At 39.6% G+C, this 18115-nt stretch overlaps 1 protein-coding gene across 3 annotated transcripts in view; it reads left to right on the top strand.

Moving 5' to 3' along the window:
* The window catches only part of LOC125250790 (protein NLRC5-like), a 243665-nt gene that overhangs the window by 188131 nt on the left and 37419 nt on the right, over nucleotides 1–18115 (top strand). For all 3 annotated transcript variants that reach the window (XM_048163565.1, XM_048163563.1, XM_048163564.1), the window contains 3 exons: nucleotides 11648–11821; nucleotides 12828–13001; nucleotides 13779–13949. In XM_048163565.1, coding sequence (XP_048019522.1) covers nucleotides 11648–11821; nucleotides 12828–13001; nucleotides 13779–13949 — 519 coding nt within the window. The remainder of the gene's footprint in view (nucleotides 1–11647; nucleotides 11822–12827; nucleotides 13002–13778; nucleotides 13950–18115) is intronic.

The raw sequence follows: 18115 nt of genomic DNA, 5'->3' as shown, positions 1-18115 counted from the left end.
ACAACAATGTAAATAATACAATTATACAGGCATTTAAACACACAATTAAAGCTAGACATCAACCTTAAAATATCTGACTAAGACAGACAGTTTGATCATGGGTCAATAATTATTTCAGTTCCTGTAGAGGGAGATTAGTGGTTTTCTTCCAGAGCTTAGAAAACTGTTCAAATAAAGGAGATAATAATAATAATAATAATAATAAATATAGCAATATAGCAAAAGTGAGCAATTAAAGACCTATTTAGATCATTTTAGGCAAAAGAGCTGAAAAATCACAAAAAAGTCAATAATAAAGATTTACTGGTTTATCACTTTTGACCAATAGGTTGCACTGCGATTAAATTAATGAGGTATGGTCAGAGTGAGGTGACAATGACTCTCGCAAAGTTTGGTGTCAATATGTGAAAGCATTGCAGAGATACAGCCTTAAGAGTCATTTTGGTATCAAGCCTCTAATTTGTTGCTGTGGTAAATGAATAAGGTTTTGTCTATCAACACAAAATCCATAACATTTTACCAGCATGGTCTAAAGATGATATGATTCGATTTTGGTAACAATTGGACCAGCGGTTTAAGAGTAGTTTGAAAAATTATGTTTTTAAAGAAAATCAAAATGACTCAGGAAGTTTGGCTGACTGTGGCAAAATTGGCATCAATGTTCTCAGCATTACCCACGGAATTAGTTAAGATCAGTCTCAATAAAAAAGGCCACATTTATATAAAACTATTAGAATTTTCTTCAATTTCATTATAAAATTTGACCACAAGGAGGCGCTGTCTCAATCTATTGTGTAACTTCAGAGCATGGTGCAGATGGCACATCCTGAGTTTTGTAATTGTACATCAATGCATTCATATAATATAGCATTTTATATCATAATACTGTATTGTAGTTAATGGAAATTTCATGTTTTGCTCAATTATAGTGCCACCATGAGGCACAATCCCACCAATGTTTTTATGTGTCCTCATGGTGATTCTATACGTGTGTGTAAAATTTGGTGCAAATATCTCGTTTCGTTTTTGCAGTTATAGACATTTATATATAAGAGATCATAAAAAATGACCCATGGATGACTTTGTTTTGATTCTTTTGCCACTTCCAATCAAAATTTTGACATTTTTACTAATACTTTAGGTTATGTGTTTCCTACGCTGGTTTCCTCTCGATCGGACTAACAGTTTCGAAGATACTCGCAATTGTTTTTTAAGCACAAAATCACCACGCCGCACAAACCATAAGTCAAAACCTAGCATGTTTGATATCATTGGACTCGGCAAGGATTCAGGAGTCTAAGGATGTGACTCCCGTGAAAATAAGCCTTCCAGATCAAAAGTTATAAGCAAATGGGGAAAAAAATTCTCCACTAGGTGGAGCTGGTCTGAAACTTCTCAGGCTCCTTCAGGGAATTGTGCTGATGACCCATACCGAGTTTTGTAATGATACACTAATGTGTTCATAAAATACAGCATTATAGCACAAAATTCAAAATGGCTGAGGGTCAAAATGGCTGATATGGGAAAATTGGACATCAGTCAACTCGGCATGATGCCCCGAATCTAACGAGACCCAATTGTGATTTTTGGCCAAACCCATCAGAAGTTATAAGCCAAAACAAAAAATTTTCGTACCGGCCTAGAAGGAGTTTGAAAAAGTAGGTTTTTCAGAAAACTATGGTGCAATTGATTTCTCTGGACCCAATGAATCAGAGGAAAAAAAGAATTTTGTTTCTAGGCCATACGGATCAAAAGTTATTAACATAAACATGAGTGCAACTTTGGACAGCTGGTGGTGCTAGAGGGATTGAGTTAGAGACTTCAAATTTGCTATGGACATAGTTCATACTGTCCTCTAACGGTGTGCAAAATTTCACAACTTTCCCTTAAGCAGTTCTGTGGGCTGCTATAGACTCAAGAGCGGAAGAAGAACAAGAAGAAGAATAGTTAAAAAAAAAAAAAGAATATCAACAGATACAATATGTGCCTACGCATCTTCGGTGTTTGGCCCCTAATAATAATAATACATTTTATTTTAGGCGCCTTTCAAATCACTCAAGGTCACCATACAACAAGAAAAAAAAAGCAACAAGAACAATATTAAAAAAAATAATTAACAATCAATGCCAATAACTATAAGTAAAAGGCAGCAATTACAAAACATGACAGCTATAAGAATAACAAAAAACAAAAGTGCTAAACTTAAGTGCACACAGTAATCATGAAGGATAAGCTGTTCTAAATAAATGAGTCTTAAGTTTAACTTTAAATTGAGATAACGAGTCTGAATCACGGATGTTGACTGGGAGAGAATTCCAAAGGTGAGGAGAAACACGGCTAAAGGCCCTATGGCCCATGGTGGTTAGACGAGCAGAAAGTGTATGGAGGAGACCCAAAGAAGAAGAGTGGAGAGTTCGAGAGAGAATATAAGGCTGTGAAAGATCTGAAAGGTAAGGTGGAGAGAGGTTATGAAGAGATTTGTAAGTGAGGAGAAGAATTTTAAATTCAATCCGGAATTTGATAGGAAGCCAATGCAGCTGTTGAAGTGATGGGGTAATATGTTGTATAGATGGAGTCCGGGTTATGATGCGAGCAGCAGAATTCTGAAACACTTGGAGTTTATGAAGAGATTTGTATGGTAAACCAATTAAAAGAGAATTACAGTAGTCAATGCGAGAGGTGACAAGCGCATGAACAAGAATAGCAGAACTGCGCGGAGTGAGAAATGGACGGAGACGAGCAATATTACGGAGATGAAAATAACAAGACCTGGTTATGTTATTAATGTGAGCTTCAAATGAAAGGGTGCTGTCAAAGATAACCCCAAGTTCCTAACCTGGTGGGAAGGGAAAATGGAAGAACCATCAATGGATAAAGAAAAACTGCAGGACCTAGAGAGAATAGAAATAGTGCCTATGAGGAGTACTTCATTCTTACTGCCATTGAGTTTGAGAAAGTTGGCAGAAAACCAAACTTTAATTTCGTGAAGGCAGTTGGTAAGACAGGCATGTGGAAAAGTGGAATCAGGTGTAGTGATTTTTACTTTGTCCATCAAAGGACACAAAGTAAAATAGGGATTGGTACTCACGTCACCGCTGATGTTGTGATTTTTGGATCACACGTCTCTTAAGGTGTGGTTATGAGTACATCAGATGACCACTTTCCCCTTTTTCCCTAATTCAGGGCACCAGTCAAGGTCTGTTACCTTGGCAGTATGAGAACACTCTCAACAGGGGCTTTCATTCATTTAGAATTAATGTAAAGTGGTCAGCTGATTTATCTGAAAGATTGGTGATATTGCTAACTTGTAGAACCTCTTCTGTATTATCAGCACAAGGAAGACACAAGTGTAATAAAATAAATTTTATCAACAAAAAAGATAAACAACAATAACTAACACAACTACTAAATGAATACTATGAATGATAAAGGAATAAAGTGCATAAGCTACATAGAATACAAGTGATTAAGTTGGGTGTGGCTATGGAAGAGTTACGCTATCTTATGGAAAGATAAACTGTTTCTCTGAAAATAATAAGGTGGAGAACCTTATTATGCACCAAACAAATAAACGAAAGATTATTTGTTATTAACTAACATCAGCTATATTACATCTAATGGAAATTAGGAAATTATATACTGATAATATACAACAATGCCAAGGTCTCTGGAAAGAGGTTTGGTTAAGTGATATTTACGTTCCACTTGGTCGAGTTCGATGACGGTGATGTCTTCCACTGGTTGTGCTGGATGACAGTGCAGTGGGGAGAGGAGCCAGAATCTGTTTCAACAGTCTTGAACACGAAGCTCTGTGGAATGAGAATGAATCTCCTGGAGCACCAAAGGGTCCTTAACAATCTGGAACATGCAGACGAAGGTACCTTGAAGTGAAGGTTTGCTCTCCTGAGCTTAACCTTGTTGCAGATGTCGTTACTGTCTCGCTGGACGGAAACTATGAACATTGATGTCTCTTTCCTCACAAGCTAGAGGCTCAGAATGTGGTCGTCTCTGTTTCTGCCTCACAAGCTGTAGGCTCAGATCACAGGATCTGTTGTTGTCTCTTCTGGATGGACCAGAGGCTCAGAACGGTATATCTGTTATGTCTTCTCCCTTCGCAGGGCAGACTCAGAACGATGTATCTGTTGTGTCTCAGCTTCGCAAGCCGGGACTCAGAATGGTATATCTGTTATGTCTCACCCGATGGGAATCTCAGAAGAATATCTGTTAATGTCTCACTCCTTACAGAGTTGGAACCCAGAACAATATCTGTTAATGTCTATCCTCGTGCAGGACAGACTCAGAACTGTGTATCTGTTAACCCTCTGGAGTCTGAGGCTGATTTGGGGCCTGGAGAATTTTTGACATGCCCTGACATTTGTGCTTTTTTTCAGTTGTTCATAAACATATTAATGCAAAAAGTGTCATTACACTGTATTCAGCACAAACTAGGCTACAATAATATGTGAGGAACATGTATGTACATGTTTGTGTTTTTGAAGGAATAACATTTATGCGTGGTTATTGAAAAAACAAAAAACTTAAGTCACTGAAATAAGGCCAAAAAAAGTATAGTAAATCTGTGTTTACAATACTTTAGGGTATTGGAGGTTGTAGACTAGAGTTTTTGCTTCAAAATTATGTAAAAATTATGCTGCCTACTCCTTCATATAAAACAATATATTGATTTAGTTTTTGTAAGACACTTTTTGCCAAGAAACACAGTATGCATGGAGGCGTGAATCACCACTGAATAATGGGCCATTCTCACCTGAGAAGACAAAAGAATTGCATAGTGATGAGCTGAAAATGACTTGCATATTAATGAGGCATTTCAGTCAGGTAGGCTGTGAAAAAAACCTTCTGTGATGTCTCAAGCTCATCATGATATATGAAACATACAGAAAAATATTATTACAATATAAAGTAATGGTTTTATATTATACTTTAAAATATAATGTATTTCTGTGATGCAAAGAGTCTGAATATAGGCTTTTAGTTTAAAAGCATGCACATTTGGAGAAATATTGGATTCTCATATGCTTATGTCAATTTTCTATACAGAGGAGTTATATTTATTTAATATTCATTGTCATTACTATGAGCGCTGGTGTTTTTCAATTCATATTTGAAGTCGGAGGGCGCTCTCTGTGCATTTTTAGTCCACAAATTCATCTAAAAGAAGAAGAGGCTATTCCATGAATGGAGTTTCCAATTCATACTGCAGCCGGAGGGCGCTAAAGAAACAAAAACTCATCTAAAATTCATCTATAGAAGAAAAGAAAACAGGAACTAACTGCATGTCTTCTAGAGCTCGCTAACCATGACTTTTACATCTAGATAAACACTTTTCAAGACAATAAATACACGATTGAGACGATGAATGCATGTATTGCCTCTGAATTTGCGTCTAAATAGCGCTGGCTCCGTGGGCGTGGCCGCATTAGCGTATAATGAGCTGAATCACGGACTTCTGACATGGCTCTCTTTTCATACAGATTACATAAACACAGAAGGTTTGTTTTCGATTTGACTTACATGATTTAAAACCTGACATCTTAACGTTTTTTTTAGACATAAGTGTAATTTTTCTGTGCTTAGTATTCACTAAGTTACAGTTCATTTTCTGAGAACTATCAGATTGGACTTCGTTCAGAGGGAGAGGAGAAGTCACGCATCATGTTAGTTTTCTTTATTTTACAAAAAGCACAACATTTTGTTTTTACTCTGATTGTATACAAATAAAAGAAGATATTCTATAGTTTCAATTGATATATTACTTATGTCTCTATGACAAAAAATGATGGAGTATTTTAAGTCTGTTTTGCTGCAATGTGAAAAAAAATCTGCTAAACGCGCCTTTTCAGACCTCAGAGAGTTATGTCTATCCCCTTTGACGGACAGACTCAGAACAAGGAGTGTCTGTTGAAAGGGTGCCTTTATCCCTTTCCGATGAGGAGGAGATTGCAATTTGGCGCTTCTCCATTTGAGTGCTGTGATTGGCCGGTGGCATCAGAGGGAACACACAAAGTGACATTATGAACATTAGCATATGAGAATACTAATGTTCATAATGACATAAGCATATGAGAATCCAATATTTCTCCAAATGTGCATGCTTTTAAACTAAAAGCCTATATTCAGACTCTTTGCATCACAGAAATACATTATATTTTAAAGTATAATATAAAACCATTACTTTATATTGTAATAATATTTTTCTGTATGTTTCATATATCATGATGAGCTTGAGACATCACAGAAGGTTTTTTTCACAGCCTACCTGACTGAAATGCCTCATTAATATGCAAGTCATTTCAGCTCATTACTATGCAATTCTTTTGTCTTCTCAGGTGAGAATGGCCCATTATTCAGTGGTGATTCACGCCTCCACGCATACTGTGTTTCTTGGCAAAAAGTGTCTTACAAAAACTAAATCAATATATTGTTTTATATGAAGGAGTAGGCAGCATAATTTTTACATAATTTTGAAGCAAAAACTCTAGTCTACAACCTCCAATACCCTAAAGTATTGTAAACACAGATTTACTATACTTTTTTTGGCCTTATTTCAGTGACTTAAGTTTTTTGTTTTTTCAATAACCACCCATAAATGTTATTCCATCAAAAACACAAACATGTACATACATGTTCCTCACATATTATTGTAGCCTAGTTTGTGCTGAATACAGTGTAATGACACTTTTTCCTGTAGGGTCTGCACAGTCTCAAGGATGAGCAGGTCCCACCATAAACTGTGTTTAAGTCTCAATTCGCGGAAACTTTGGTTTGTAAATCTTACATTGATTCCGGACCGGCAGACACTAATGGATCACGAGACTCTTTTTTATGACTATTTCGATAAGTCCCAAACCTCTCCTCTGTGACTTCAAAGGAGATGCGAACGCCACGGATCGGGTTTCGAGGAGACAGGCCCGAATTCCAAACGGTCATAAAAAGGAAAATACACACACGCACCCACAGACACACACACACATACAAAAGCCCTACATAAAGACTGTATACACGAATATTATACCTGCAAATATGAATGTATCTGCCATGATGGTGCTTGTTGCATGTTTGTGTTACTAATGTAGAATCGTAGAATTGACTGTAGTAGGTTAGTTTCATGTTAAACGATAGTATTAGAGTAGAAAGTGTATCTTCTTTATGTGATGAGAGACACCTGTCGAGTTTGGTCTCTCCGTAAAGCTGTGAGGCCGAGCTATTCACCCATGTACGTTACATTTCTGTCAAATGCATCGTTCAATGTTTAATAGTACTATGAAGAAAATGCACCGATTTGACATACCATAATTTAACCCGGGGGACAGGACAAAGGGATGTGGAAAACCGCCAAATTGCAACGCTATCATTGGAGGACGTTATCAGGAAGGCATTCTGGTCTGTTGTCTTTAAAATACCACAACACGCGTCTTTTCGATGCACAAGTTTTTCCTGCACAAGTTCCTGCCGTAGAGACGGACTCTCTTCTTTATCTTCCGGTCATCTTACTTCCAGTTAAGCCTTCGTCTGAAACTTCGCTGAAGATCACCTCCTGAAGGACCAACCACCACACTGAGCGCTCCGAAACTCTAAGCACCACAACGAACCTACATGCAAGTATTTGTTAAGATTTTAAATACTGGGTTTCCTTGCTGACTCTTCAAGGTTGACTGTTGGAATTGGCCATCCTTTGATCATCTCTCTTTCTGACTTTTACTTTCACTTTGTATGTATCTATGTCTACTTGTGTACATTTATCCGTATAACCTTTGTATTACCCGTTCCGTATATTAAACACGTCATATCCATGCTTTTGTTCACTTGCTCATTTAACAACAACCAAGTCACTTTAACGTTCTGATCCTAATATCCTTGCTTTACGTTTGGATGCTATCACAGAAATGTATCCTCATGGCCTGAGTATAACATTTCTGTCGTAATAGTCTGTGGATACTTACCGGTTTGCTGGACGGACCGATAGCTTTCCACATAATTATTAAACTAGAACTGATCATATATGTGAGTGATTACAATTCGTTGTGATTAATTCACCATATATGGTTAATTCCCCCTTGGGTTGGAATGCGCATATAATTATTCATAAAACGTTATGAATTATTATATTCATATTCCACCCATAAATTGATTAATAACTGTACAAATCGTCACATTCCATTAATATGTTTATGAACAACTGAAAAAAGCACAAATGTCAGGGCATGTCAAAACTTCTCCAGGCCCCAAATCAGCCTCAGACTCCAGAGGGTTAACAGCTGAATTTGTATCAGATGTTGCACTACAAATAGCTGTCACTGAGAATACTTATTTCTGTGAATAAGTATGAAATAGATGTGTAGTTTGAATCAGTTCCAAGGTTTTCAAACATAGTTTTGAATGGATTTGGATGGATCTTTGTGATCTCTCTTTGTTTCAACCATTGCTGCTAAGGTCCAGAGGAATTTTTATGGCGGGTCTGTGGCCAACCTTAGGAGGTAGTCTCTAGATGGGTGAAGGGCAGAAACTGCCTGTGGACCAATGACCTTGTCAGGCTTGGTACAAGAGGTCTTCTTCTTGCCCTCTAAGAGAGGTCTGGATGTTGTCCTTACATCTTTATCTGATGGTGTTGGACAGTTTGTTTGTGTTAGGCCACCAAGATCCAATCAAAATGTAGCAAACCTTTGTCTGCTGTTATGACAGAGAGGGGCCCGGCAATAAACTGGGCCCTAGAATGTGCTGTTCATTACACAGCGTTTGTGGATACATAAAGCTGTGTACCATCAGCATTTAATGCCATAATTAGAGAAAATATTACCAAGTGGGAGAAGGTAAATCAGGAACAATTGGGGACCTAGGACAGAACCTTGGGGGACACCGCAGCTAACAGAAGAAGGTTGAGATTGAAAATTTTTTAGTTGTACAAACTGTACGGTTTGAAAGGTATGAAGTGAACCAGGCGTGAGGAATACCAGTGATACCAATGGCGGAAAAACGGTGCAAGAGAATATTGTGTGAAATGGTGTCAAAAGCTGCACTCAAATCAAGCAAAACAAGAACGGATAATGATTCGCCATCAGCAGCCATTAACAGATCATTAGTCACTCGCAGTAATGCAGTCTCTGTACTATGCTTAGGGCAAAACCCTGACTGAAAACACTCATATAACTTATTGTTACTAAGGTGAGCATGGACCTGTGCTAACCCTGCTTTTTCAAGAACTTTGGAAATAAAAGGAAGATTTGAGATGGGACAGAAATTATCCAAATTGTTAGGGTCTGTGCCAGGCTTCTTAAGAATTGGGGTAATAGCCGCTATTTTAAAAGATGATGGAACAATGCCGGGGCTAAGAGAAGTGTGAATAATACAAGCTATAAAAGAAGAAAGATAAGGAAAACAGGCCTTTACCAAGTGAGTTGGTATAGGGTCAAGTAAACCTGTGGAAGAATTAGATTTGTGAATGAGATGAAAAATGTCTTGTTCAGATGGCAAGTTAAAAGAAGAAGAGTAAGAGGAAAGTCAATTGAGTCACTGTTTGGTGAACTACAGTGAGCAGTAGTTAAAGAGGCAAACTGTTGGTGGATGGCGGTTATTTTGTCATTGAAAAAATACATAAATTTATTACATTGAGCAGTGCAGTACAGGTGTGCAGGAAGTGTGTTAGGAGGATTCAGAATATGATTTACAGTGGAGAATAAGGCTTTAGTATTACCATCTCCAGATTCAATTTAATGATAATAATAATTTTCTGCAGCAGAAAGAGCACCATAAGTCCAGTACGCTTATAAAGATGTTCCAGGCGCTGTCCTCTACAGTGCGAACTTTAAGAGGTGCCAAAATGTCAAGGAACTGCTGTAATTCAAAGTTATAAAAGGAGACCAGATCCTCAGGAGAAGTGATATGGTCACTATGTGGAAGATCAGTAATTGCAGCAGTAAAGACTGAAGGCTTGATCTTTTTTATATATTCTGAAATGTCATCAAGTGTTGTTGTGTGGATTTAGAGAGTGTAACATTAGCATTAAAAGAAAGCAATTTATGATCAGATATGGGTATTGCAGCTGCAGTACAATTCATGGGTGTAACACCTGAACAACAGACAAGGTCCAGAGTGTGACCTTTAAAGTGGGTTGGAAAGTCCACATATTGCTAGAGACCAAAACTGTCCAGGCAAGAAATGAAATCTCTTGTGAGTGGGTTACTGACATTGTCCACATGAATGTTAAAATCACCCAGCAGAATAATATTAGGTGATAAGGTACAATTGAGGTTAAAAATGCAGAAAATTAATCTAAAAAGATATTACTGTATTTTGGTGGAAATACAGTAATAGATTGAAATGAAACACTATAAACACAGAGATGTCTTTCCTAACTTTCACAGGTTAATTCTGTCAGGGATGTAAACTCGTCTCTGTCGTGGCAAACTCGATGTCTCTCTGTGACCCTTCAGTTCTGGTCTCAAAGAAAGCTCTCAGAGTCGAAGTTTCAGCTCTCAGGAGTTTTAGCTTACAGTTAAAACCTAAAAATCCCTTACAGTGTTGTTGTAATGACGCCCATGAGTTTAATGTACAGCTTTTAGGTGCTTTCTGCATACAGTTACTGTCTTGACCTGTTTTTTTTTTTTTTTTTCTTAATGAAATAACACACAGACTACTTCTACTTTTGTTGAGTATAAGATTAATAAAAATACTCAATACCACCTTTCAGTGAAATTCAACATTTTGGATACAAAATAGGTGAATACTGTAATTCATCTAGATCCGATGAGTTTTTGAAAATGGTTGGATGGGTGTCTGTGAGGACAGTCTTTGGACAGGAGATCACAGGATCACAAACCGATCTGTGTTTGACATCAGAGTACTAAGAGAGCAAGTCGAAAGCATACAGAGTCGTCTGCTGTCTGTAATTGCTCTCACTGTACTTTAATGTCATACAGCGATCGATCTGTGCAGCACTGCTTCAAGTCGAACACACCCCGGCTCTCATGAAATCAAAAAAAAAAAACACCCTCCTCCCGGCTTCGCTCCTGGGAAGAGTGAACACGACTGAAGAGAGTCATCTCCGCTAGGTCTGCCTGCATGTCTTAATGTCAGAATCTCATTAAGAAGTGTTATGACAACCTTCATTTAATTGGCGTAAGTATCAATATGTAAAGTCTGGGACTGTTAATTAACCTGACATGGCTGACTTGTTTTGATTTAACATTGTTAGCGTTATTTCCAACTAATCTAACATTAGCTAGCGTACTTTTTATTCCAAATACAACTGTTCTAGTATTGTCCATCATTGGTTCATGTTAACTAATGTAGTTAATGTTAACAAATGAAAGCTTATTGTAAAGTGTTAGAGAGTAGACAATGTGTCTGAAAACAACCGACATAAACACATTTGTCCCAGTGATCAAACCAAGAGTGACATTGACACGAAAGAACCTTAAAGATGAGATTAAATGAATGTGTAAACTAACATAAATAGATCTATGATTTCAACCTTTGTATTGTTACAGTGTCAGTAGTATAATTAAATGGACAATGTGTAGTCTTCCTCCATTTGTCAGTTTATTTGTCAGCAAAAGTCTGCTGGATGAAGCTAAACATGTTAGTTGATCATCATAGATCTGAGTCATTGTCTCTTCTCTTTTTTCAGTCTGAATAGATGCAGAATTACAGAGAAACAGTGTGTCATCCTGACTTCAGCTCTGAAATCAAACCTGTCACACCTGAGAGATCTGAACCTGAGCAGGAATGAACTAGGAAACACAGGAGTGAAGCACTTATGTGACGTACTGAAGGATTCACACTGTAAACTGGAGAGATTGAGGTCAGTAACATTCACATACAAGAATCAAAATGCTGAAAATCACTTCAACAGTTTAAACTAAAACACTTTATACTCAGTATCTCACAATGAGCCTGAGTTGAAGTCTGGAGACTTTAGTTTCTCATTTTCCGGCCATTTTCAGATTGCTTGTTGTGAATCATTTAGATCAAAGACTTTCACACCTGTACAGTTTTAGATCATTGAAACCTTGAAAGTGATGTTGATGTCTAACATATTAAAGTTCTCTGTGCCTTTTGTTTGCCTCCATATTCAGCTTTCAATACATTTGTACAAAGATCAAAATAAAATTGACACCTATAAAAAAAGGGCACCTATTATGCCCCTTTTTACAAGATGTAATATTGGTCTTGGGTGTCCCCAGAATGTATTTGTGAAGTTTCAGCACAAAATACCCCACAGTTTCATTTGAAAATGTCATTTTTGGGGCCTGTTTTAAAAAGAGCTGTTTTGGTGTGTACCACCTTAAATATAAATGAGCTTTGATATTTTGGAATTTTGAGTGGCGCCTTTCCTTCGTAAATAAAATCCATCCACTGCGTTTTCAGTGGCTCTGATGTCGGAAGTAAGTGAAAACTACTATGTTCATTATTACATCCCACAACAGAACACTTATGTTTCTTAGGAGACATTACCGGCTGTCGTTGAAACAATGGAGGATAGTTGACAGATCACCGAGGGCGGGGTCTATGCCAAAACCAGATTGTCAATCAAACCACGTGGGTGGGGCTTAGCGCAATTCTACGTCACAGTGAGAGCAATCTTAGAACAGGGCGTTCTGAGACAGTGCTTATGAATTATTGAGATTGTAAAAAAAACACTGGGTGGATTTTTCTCATTCTAGGGTGGTTTTGCTCACACACTGCCAACACACATTTATGGTCAAACACCATGTAAAAGTGAATTTTGCATAATAGGTGCCCTTTAAGGATTTATATTGTTTAGGTTTAACTGATTAATCAGATGAATGTTTTCATTCCTGTTCTAGACTCTCTAACTGCAGTGTAACAGAAGAAGTTTATAAAGCTCTGGCTTCAGCTCTGAGATCAAACCCTTCACACCTGATAGAGCTGGATCTCACAGGAAATGATCCTGGACAATCAGGAGTGAAGGAGCTCAATGATTTACTACAGGATCCAAACTGTCAACTAAAGACACTGAGGTGAGACGGGAGGAAATAATACAAAATGAGTTATATGCAGACTAAATATAAATAACAAATACATTATTTTAGTTATACAATAAGCTGGAGAATTTGTTGCATCAAAATGATCAAGATCAGATCAGATGCTGTGGGTTCTATCATGATGATGGTAATCAACACAGTTTAGTTGTACAAGCTAAAGGTCAAATAGACATTATGGGTCAGTGTATGTGCTGCTATTCTGGAGTATGGTATACCTTGACAATTAACATGCATAATTTTGTTTTTGTGCACACTTCTTATTATAAACTCTAGATAACCTTTCAGTCAAATTGTTTTCTGAACACAGTTGTTTTCCATCAAGCCCAGATTCACTATATCTCTACAGCAGGTCTATGAGTCACCAGATGTTTACAAACATGCAGTTTCACAAGCCAGTTTTCTCTGCTGACGTTTCTCACTCATCCTGCTTAAAAGCCAGAAAGATATTGAGGCCTTAATTTCACACTCTGTATTCATACTGAAAATCATGATTTAGTGAGCTTTTACTGCTCTGTGGGACATTTCTGTTCTTATGAGTTTGCTTTAGGACTCAGTGTAGTTTTTTAGACTCAATCTAGTTTCTTTTAAATAACTATGACTATTAGACTTTGTTTTAAAGTATTTATATATTTCGTTGTATATTTAATTGTTCAAAGAAAAGTGTTACATAAATAACTAACTAGAGCTTGTCTTATCAATCATTTTTGTAATGAAACACACATTTAGTTGAGAACTGAATTGTCTCTTCTGCAGGTTTTTGAGTCCTGCTGCAGATGAAGCCTGTCAGTATATGAGTGGAATTGGGGGTAAAAACCTGTTACTCCTGAGAGAGCTGAATCTGAGTGAACATGAACTAGGAGACACACGAGTGAATCAGATCGCTGCTCTACTGCAGGATAAACACTGTCGACTCAACACACTGACGTGAGTATTGTTTGTTTATTTATAATATTACATTACTTTTAATTGTAATGTTACTGTAGCTGATAATAATATTTCGTCACTTGTTTGAGTCAGAGCAGTTTTTCTCAGAGTCACACAGAGCCACAACAATGTAAAGTAATACAATTAAACAGGCAATTATAAACACAATTAAAACATGACATAAAGCTTTAAATATTTGACTAAGACAGACAGTTTGATCATTGGTCAATAATTATTTCAGTTCCTTTAGAGGGAGATCAATGGTTTTCTTCCAGAGCTTAGAAACACTTCAAATAAGTGACAGATTGAAATAAAGCAGCGGCACTATAAACACACAGATGTCTTTCCTAACTTTACAGGTTAATTCTGTCAGGGTGAGAATGATATAATTAATCTGGTGCAACTTCACAACCAACAAGGTGCATGGAATGATAAATATGTAATATAGGAAAGAAAACCAGCAGCACTTGTGGCACGAGGGGGGGTCAAAAATATTAAAAAAAAATATATAAAAATTATATTTTTGCAACACTCACACCTTGACATTAACAATACCAGACAATGAACTGAACACACGAAGGAACTTAAATACACAATGTAAATGACAAACATCTGTGATGGTGATTGGTGTCCATGGTTATTGATGAGTGGCAGGAACTAGGAACAAAGAAGCACATGACAACCAAAACAAATGGAACGAGACGGTGACTGTGACACAGGGATGTAAACTTGTCACTGTCATGGCAAACTCAATGTCTCTCTGTGATCCTTCAGTTCTGGTCTCAAAGAAAGCTCTCAGAGTCGAAGTTTCAGCTCTCAGGAGTTTTAGCTTACAGTTAAAACTTGAAAATCCCTTACAGTAGGTCTGGACGATTATGGCCTAAAATCAAAACCTTGATTAATTGAACATTTCGCCTTGATTACGGTTAATGAGCAATTATTTATTTTTGTTTTATTTTTTGCCCTCAAAATTCACTTACAATGTTTGTGCTGTAAATATGCTTGACTATTAAAATGGGGATATTTTTTCCTATTGAAAGGGTGATCTGACATAACAGCTCACTTTCAGCAGTTATTTTATCTATGGTTTGTAACATTTCTTTCAGAATTCTGCTCATTGTAAATCAATACCAGCACATAATTTTCACAGACACATCAGGTTCCACCTCCCTCCAATACCCACGCACTCAATCACCGGAGTACTAATCACCGTCACCTGCACGTCATCAGCACAGCAATCACCTCCACCTTAAAAACCCCACACTCACACACAGTCACTGTCCGGTCTCGTTCGTACCACAACTACATGTGTACTTACCTCAAGGACTCCTACCTGCTACTTACCTGTCTCCAACGTCTCCAGTGTCTCCAGTATTCCTCGTGTGCTTCTCCAACTGTGTGTGAGTGTTCCCTGTCTCCAGTCTCCAGCGTGTTCTTCCAAACTCTTCCTACAATCAACAAAAGGACAGTATCATTCTTCTATCAACATTCCAAGTTTCAGTAATTGCCATATACTCACTGTATTCTCTGCTGATATCAATAAAAACACTTTACTTGCTTTTACATCTGCCTCCGAACCGTCTCTGTTGTAACAGAAGACCGGACCATACCAACTGGATATCAGCATGAGTTCACAGGACCCATTTCAAGAGCTCGTTGACGCTTTGCGCCGAGCACTCACCCCACAACCACCGTCACCATCACCGTCACCCTCACCTGCTGCCGCTTCCGCATCCACTTCTTCCACTCGTCCACTGGCGATGCACACCAGTCCCATGGCCAAACCGGTGCCCTACTCTGGATCGGCGGAGGACTGCAGCGGATTCCTCCTGCAATGTGAGTTGGTCCTTGAGATGCAACCGCATCTCTACCCCACGGATACGGCTAAAATAGCGTTTATAATCTCCCAACTGCAAGGCAAAGCTCTCCAGTGGGCCGACTCTCTCTGGACCCAGAAAGGCTCTGTGGTCAAGTCATACTCCTCCTTCGTTGCCCACTTCCGTGAAGTCTTTGGAACACCCCTGGCTAATTCATCTATTGGTGAGAAACTCTATAATTTGAAACAAGGATCAAATGTGACTGATTATGCCTTGCAGTTCAGAATGCTAGCCGCTAGCAGTGGATGGAATGAACAAGCTCTCATCTCCTCGTTTCGTCAGGGGTTGGAACCCAGAGTGCGGTTGCATCTCGCTGCATACGAGGATTCCATCGGCCTCGAACGCTTCATCCAACTCGCCATCCGCGTAGGCACTCGTATGCAGTCGTGTCTCAATGAGCACCAGGGCCAGCCACTTCCCAACATCTTTCTCCGCCGATCCGAACCCGCCAGCTCCCCAGAACCAGCCAGCGAGCCCATGCAAGTGGATAATTCCCGTCTATCACCCTCTGAACGTCAAAGAAGGCTGACCCTGAATCTATGTCTATACTGTGGCTCTCCTGGGCATGCAATCTCCGCATGCCCAATTCGTCCTCCTCGACTCATGGTGAGGGCCATCATTCCCTCTTTTAAGAAGATGAAACCACTCACTACTATTGTAAACCTTACTGCTGTTGATGTATCTGTTCCAGTGGTGGCGCTCCTCGATTCAGGGTCAGCAGGAAACTTCATCTCAGGCTCCCTCTGTCGACAACTCAAGCTCAAAACCTCGCCCTCTCCGACAATCTATCAAGTCCACTCCATCACGGGCAAACCCCTAAGCCATAAGAGGATCAGCCATTGTGTGGGACCCCTTCAGCTCCGTGTGGGGATTCTACATGTCGAGGACATCCATCTGCTGGTTCTGGAGGATTCCACCGCTGACGTGGTTCTAGGGCTAGATCCTGAAGTGGGGAGAACACTGCTTCTCCAATTGTTTCTCCGAGTTTCCAGTTCCCAAGTCTCCATGTTCCAAGAAGATCTCCGTCTGCACTACTTCCATTGAAAGCCCCATAGAGAAATGCTCCACTGACATTCCATCCTGTTACGCCCCCTTCAGTGACATCTTTTGCCCACAACGAGGCTCCAAACTACCTCCACACCGGCCATGGGACTGTGCCATAGATCTGTTACAGGGTGAGCCAGTGCCTAGGGGAAGGATCTACCCCCTGTCAGTGCCGGAGGAGAAGGCCATGGAAGAATACATCGAAGAGGCCCTTAACCAAGGATATATCCACCTGTCTACTTCCCCTGCTGCTTCAAGTTTCTTCTTCGTGGCAAAAAAGGACGGAGGCTTGCGGCCCTGCATAGATTATCGTTCCTTAAACAAGATTACATTGAAGTTCCAGTACCCACTTACCCTCGTCCCAGCGGCCCTGGAACATCTCCGTGGTGCCACTGTGTTCACTAAGCTGGACCTTCGCAGTGCGTACAACCTCATCCGGATACGCAAGGGGGACGAGTGGAAGACCGCCTTCGTCACGCCCACCGGCCATTATGAATATTTGGTCATGCCCTATGGACTTGTCAACGCCCCCTCTGTATTCTAGGATTTCATTCATGAGGTGCTCCGGGAGTTTCTCCACAAGTTTGTACTGGTGTACATAGATGACATCCTGATATACTCCCGGAGCCTGGCCAAACATCGCCACCACGTTGTGGAGGTCCTCCAACGCTTACGGCAATTCCACCTATTCCTCAAGGCAGAAAAGTGCTCCTTTCACCAACCCTCAGTCCATTTCCTGGGATACTTCATTGATCACAGTGGCATCCGGATGGACGAGGGGAAGGTAGAAGCCATCAAGTCCTGGGGCGCTCCCACAACCATCAAAGAACTCCAACGCTTCCTAGGCTTCGCCAATTTCTACCGCTGCTTCATCAAAAACTACAGTTCCATCGTCCATCCACTAACCAACCTCCTCCGTCACCAGCCCAAGTCTCTGTCCTGGTCCGAAGATGCCACCAACGCCTTCGAAGCCCTCAAGAAAGCCTTCACCACCGCTCCCCTCCTCGTGTTGTTGTGGAGGTGGACGCTTCCACCACAGGAGTGGGAGCGGTACTTTCACAGCAGCAGGGGAATCCAAGTAGACTCCATCCATGCGCCTTCTTCTCCCGCAAACTCAACCCGGCGGAGGTCAACTACGACATCGGTGACCGTGAACTCCTGGCCGTCAAGCTTGCTCTGGAGGAATGGAGGCATTGGTTGGAGGGAGCCAACCATCCGTTTCAAGTACTCACCGACCATAAGAAC

The sequence above is a fragment of the Megalobrama amblycephala genome, linkage group LG17 (genome assembly GCF_018812025.1).
Source record: "Megalobrama amblycephala isolate DHTTF-2021 linkage group LG17, ASM1881202v1, whole genome shotgun sequence".
NCBI classification, from domain to species: Eukaryota; Metazoa; Chordata; class Actinopteri; order Cypriniformes; family Xenocyprididae; genus Megalobrama; species Megalobrama amblycephala.
Note: the sequence above shows the minus strand (reverse complement) of the source record. Positions and strands in the feature narration are given on the sequence as shown.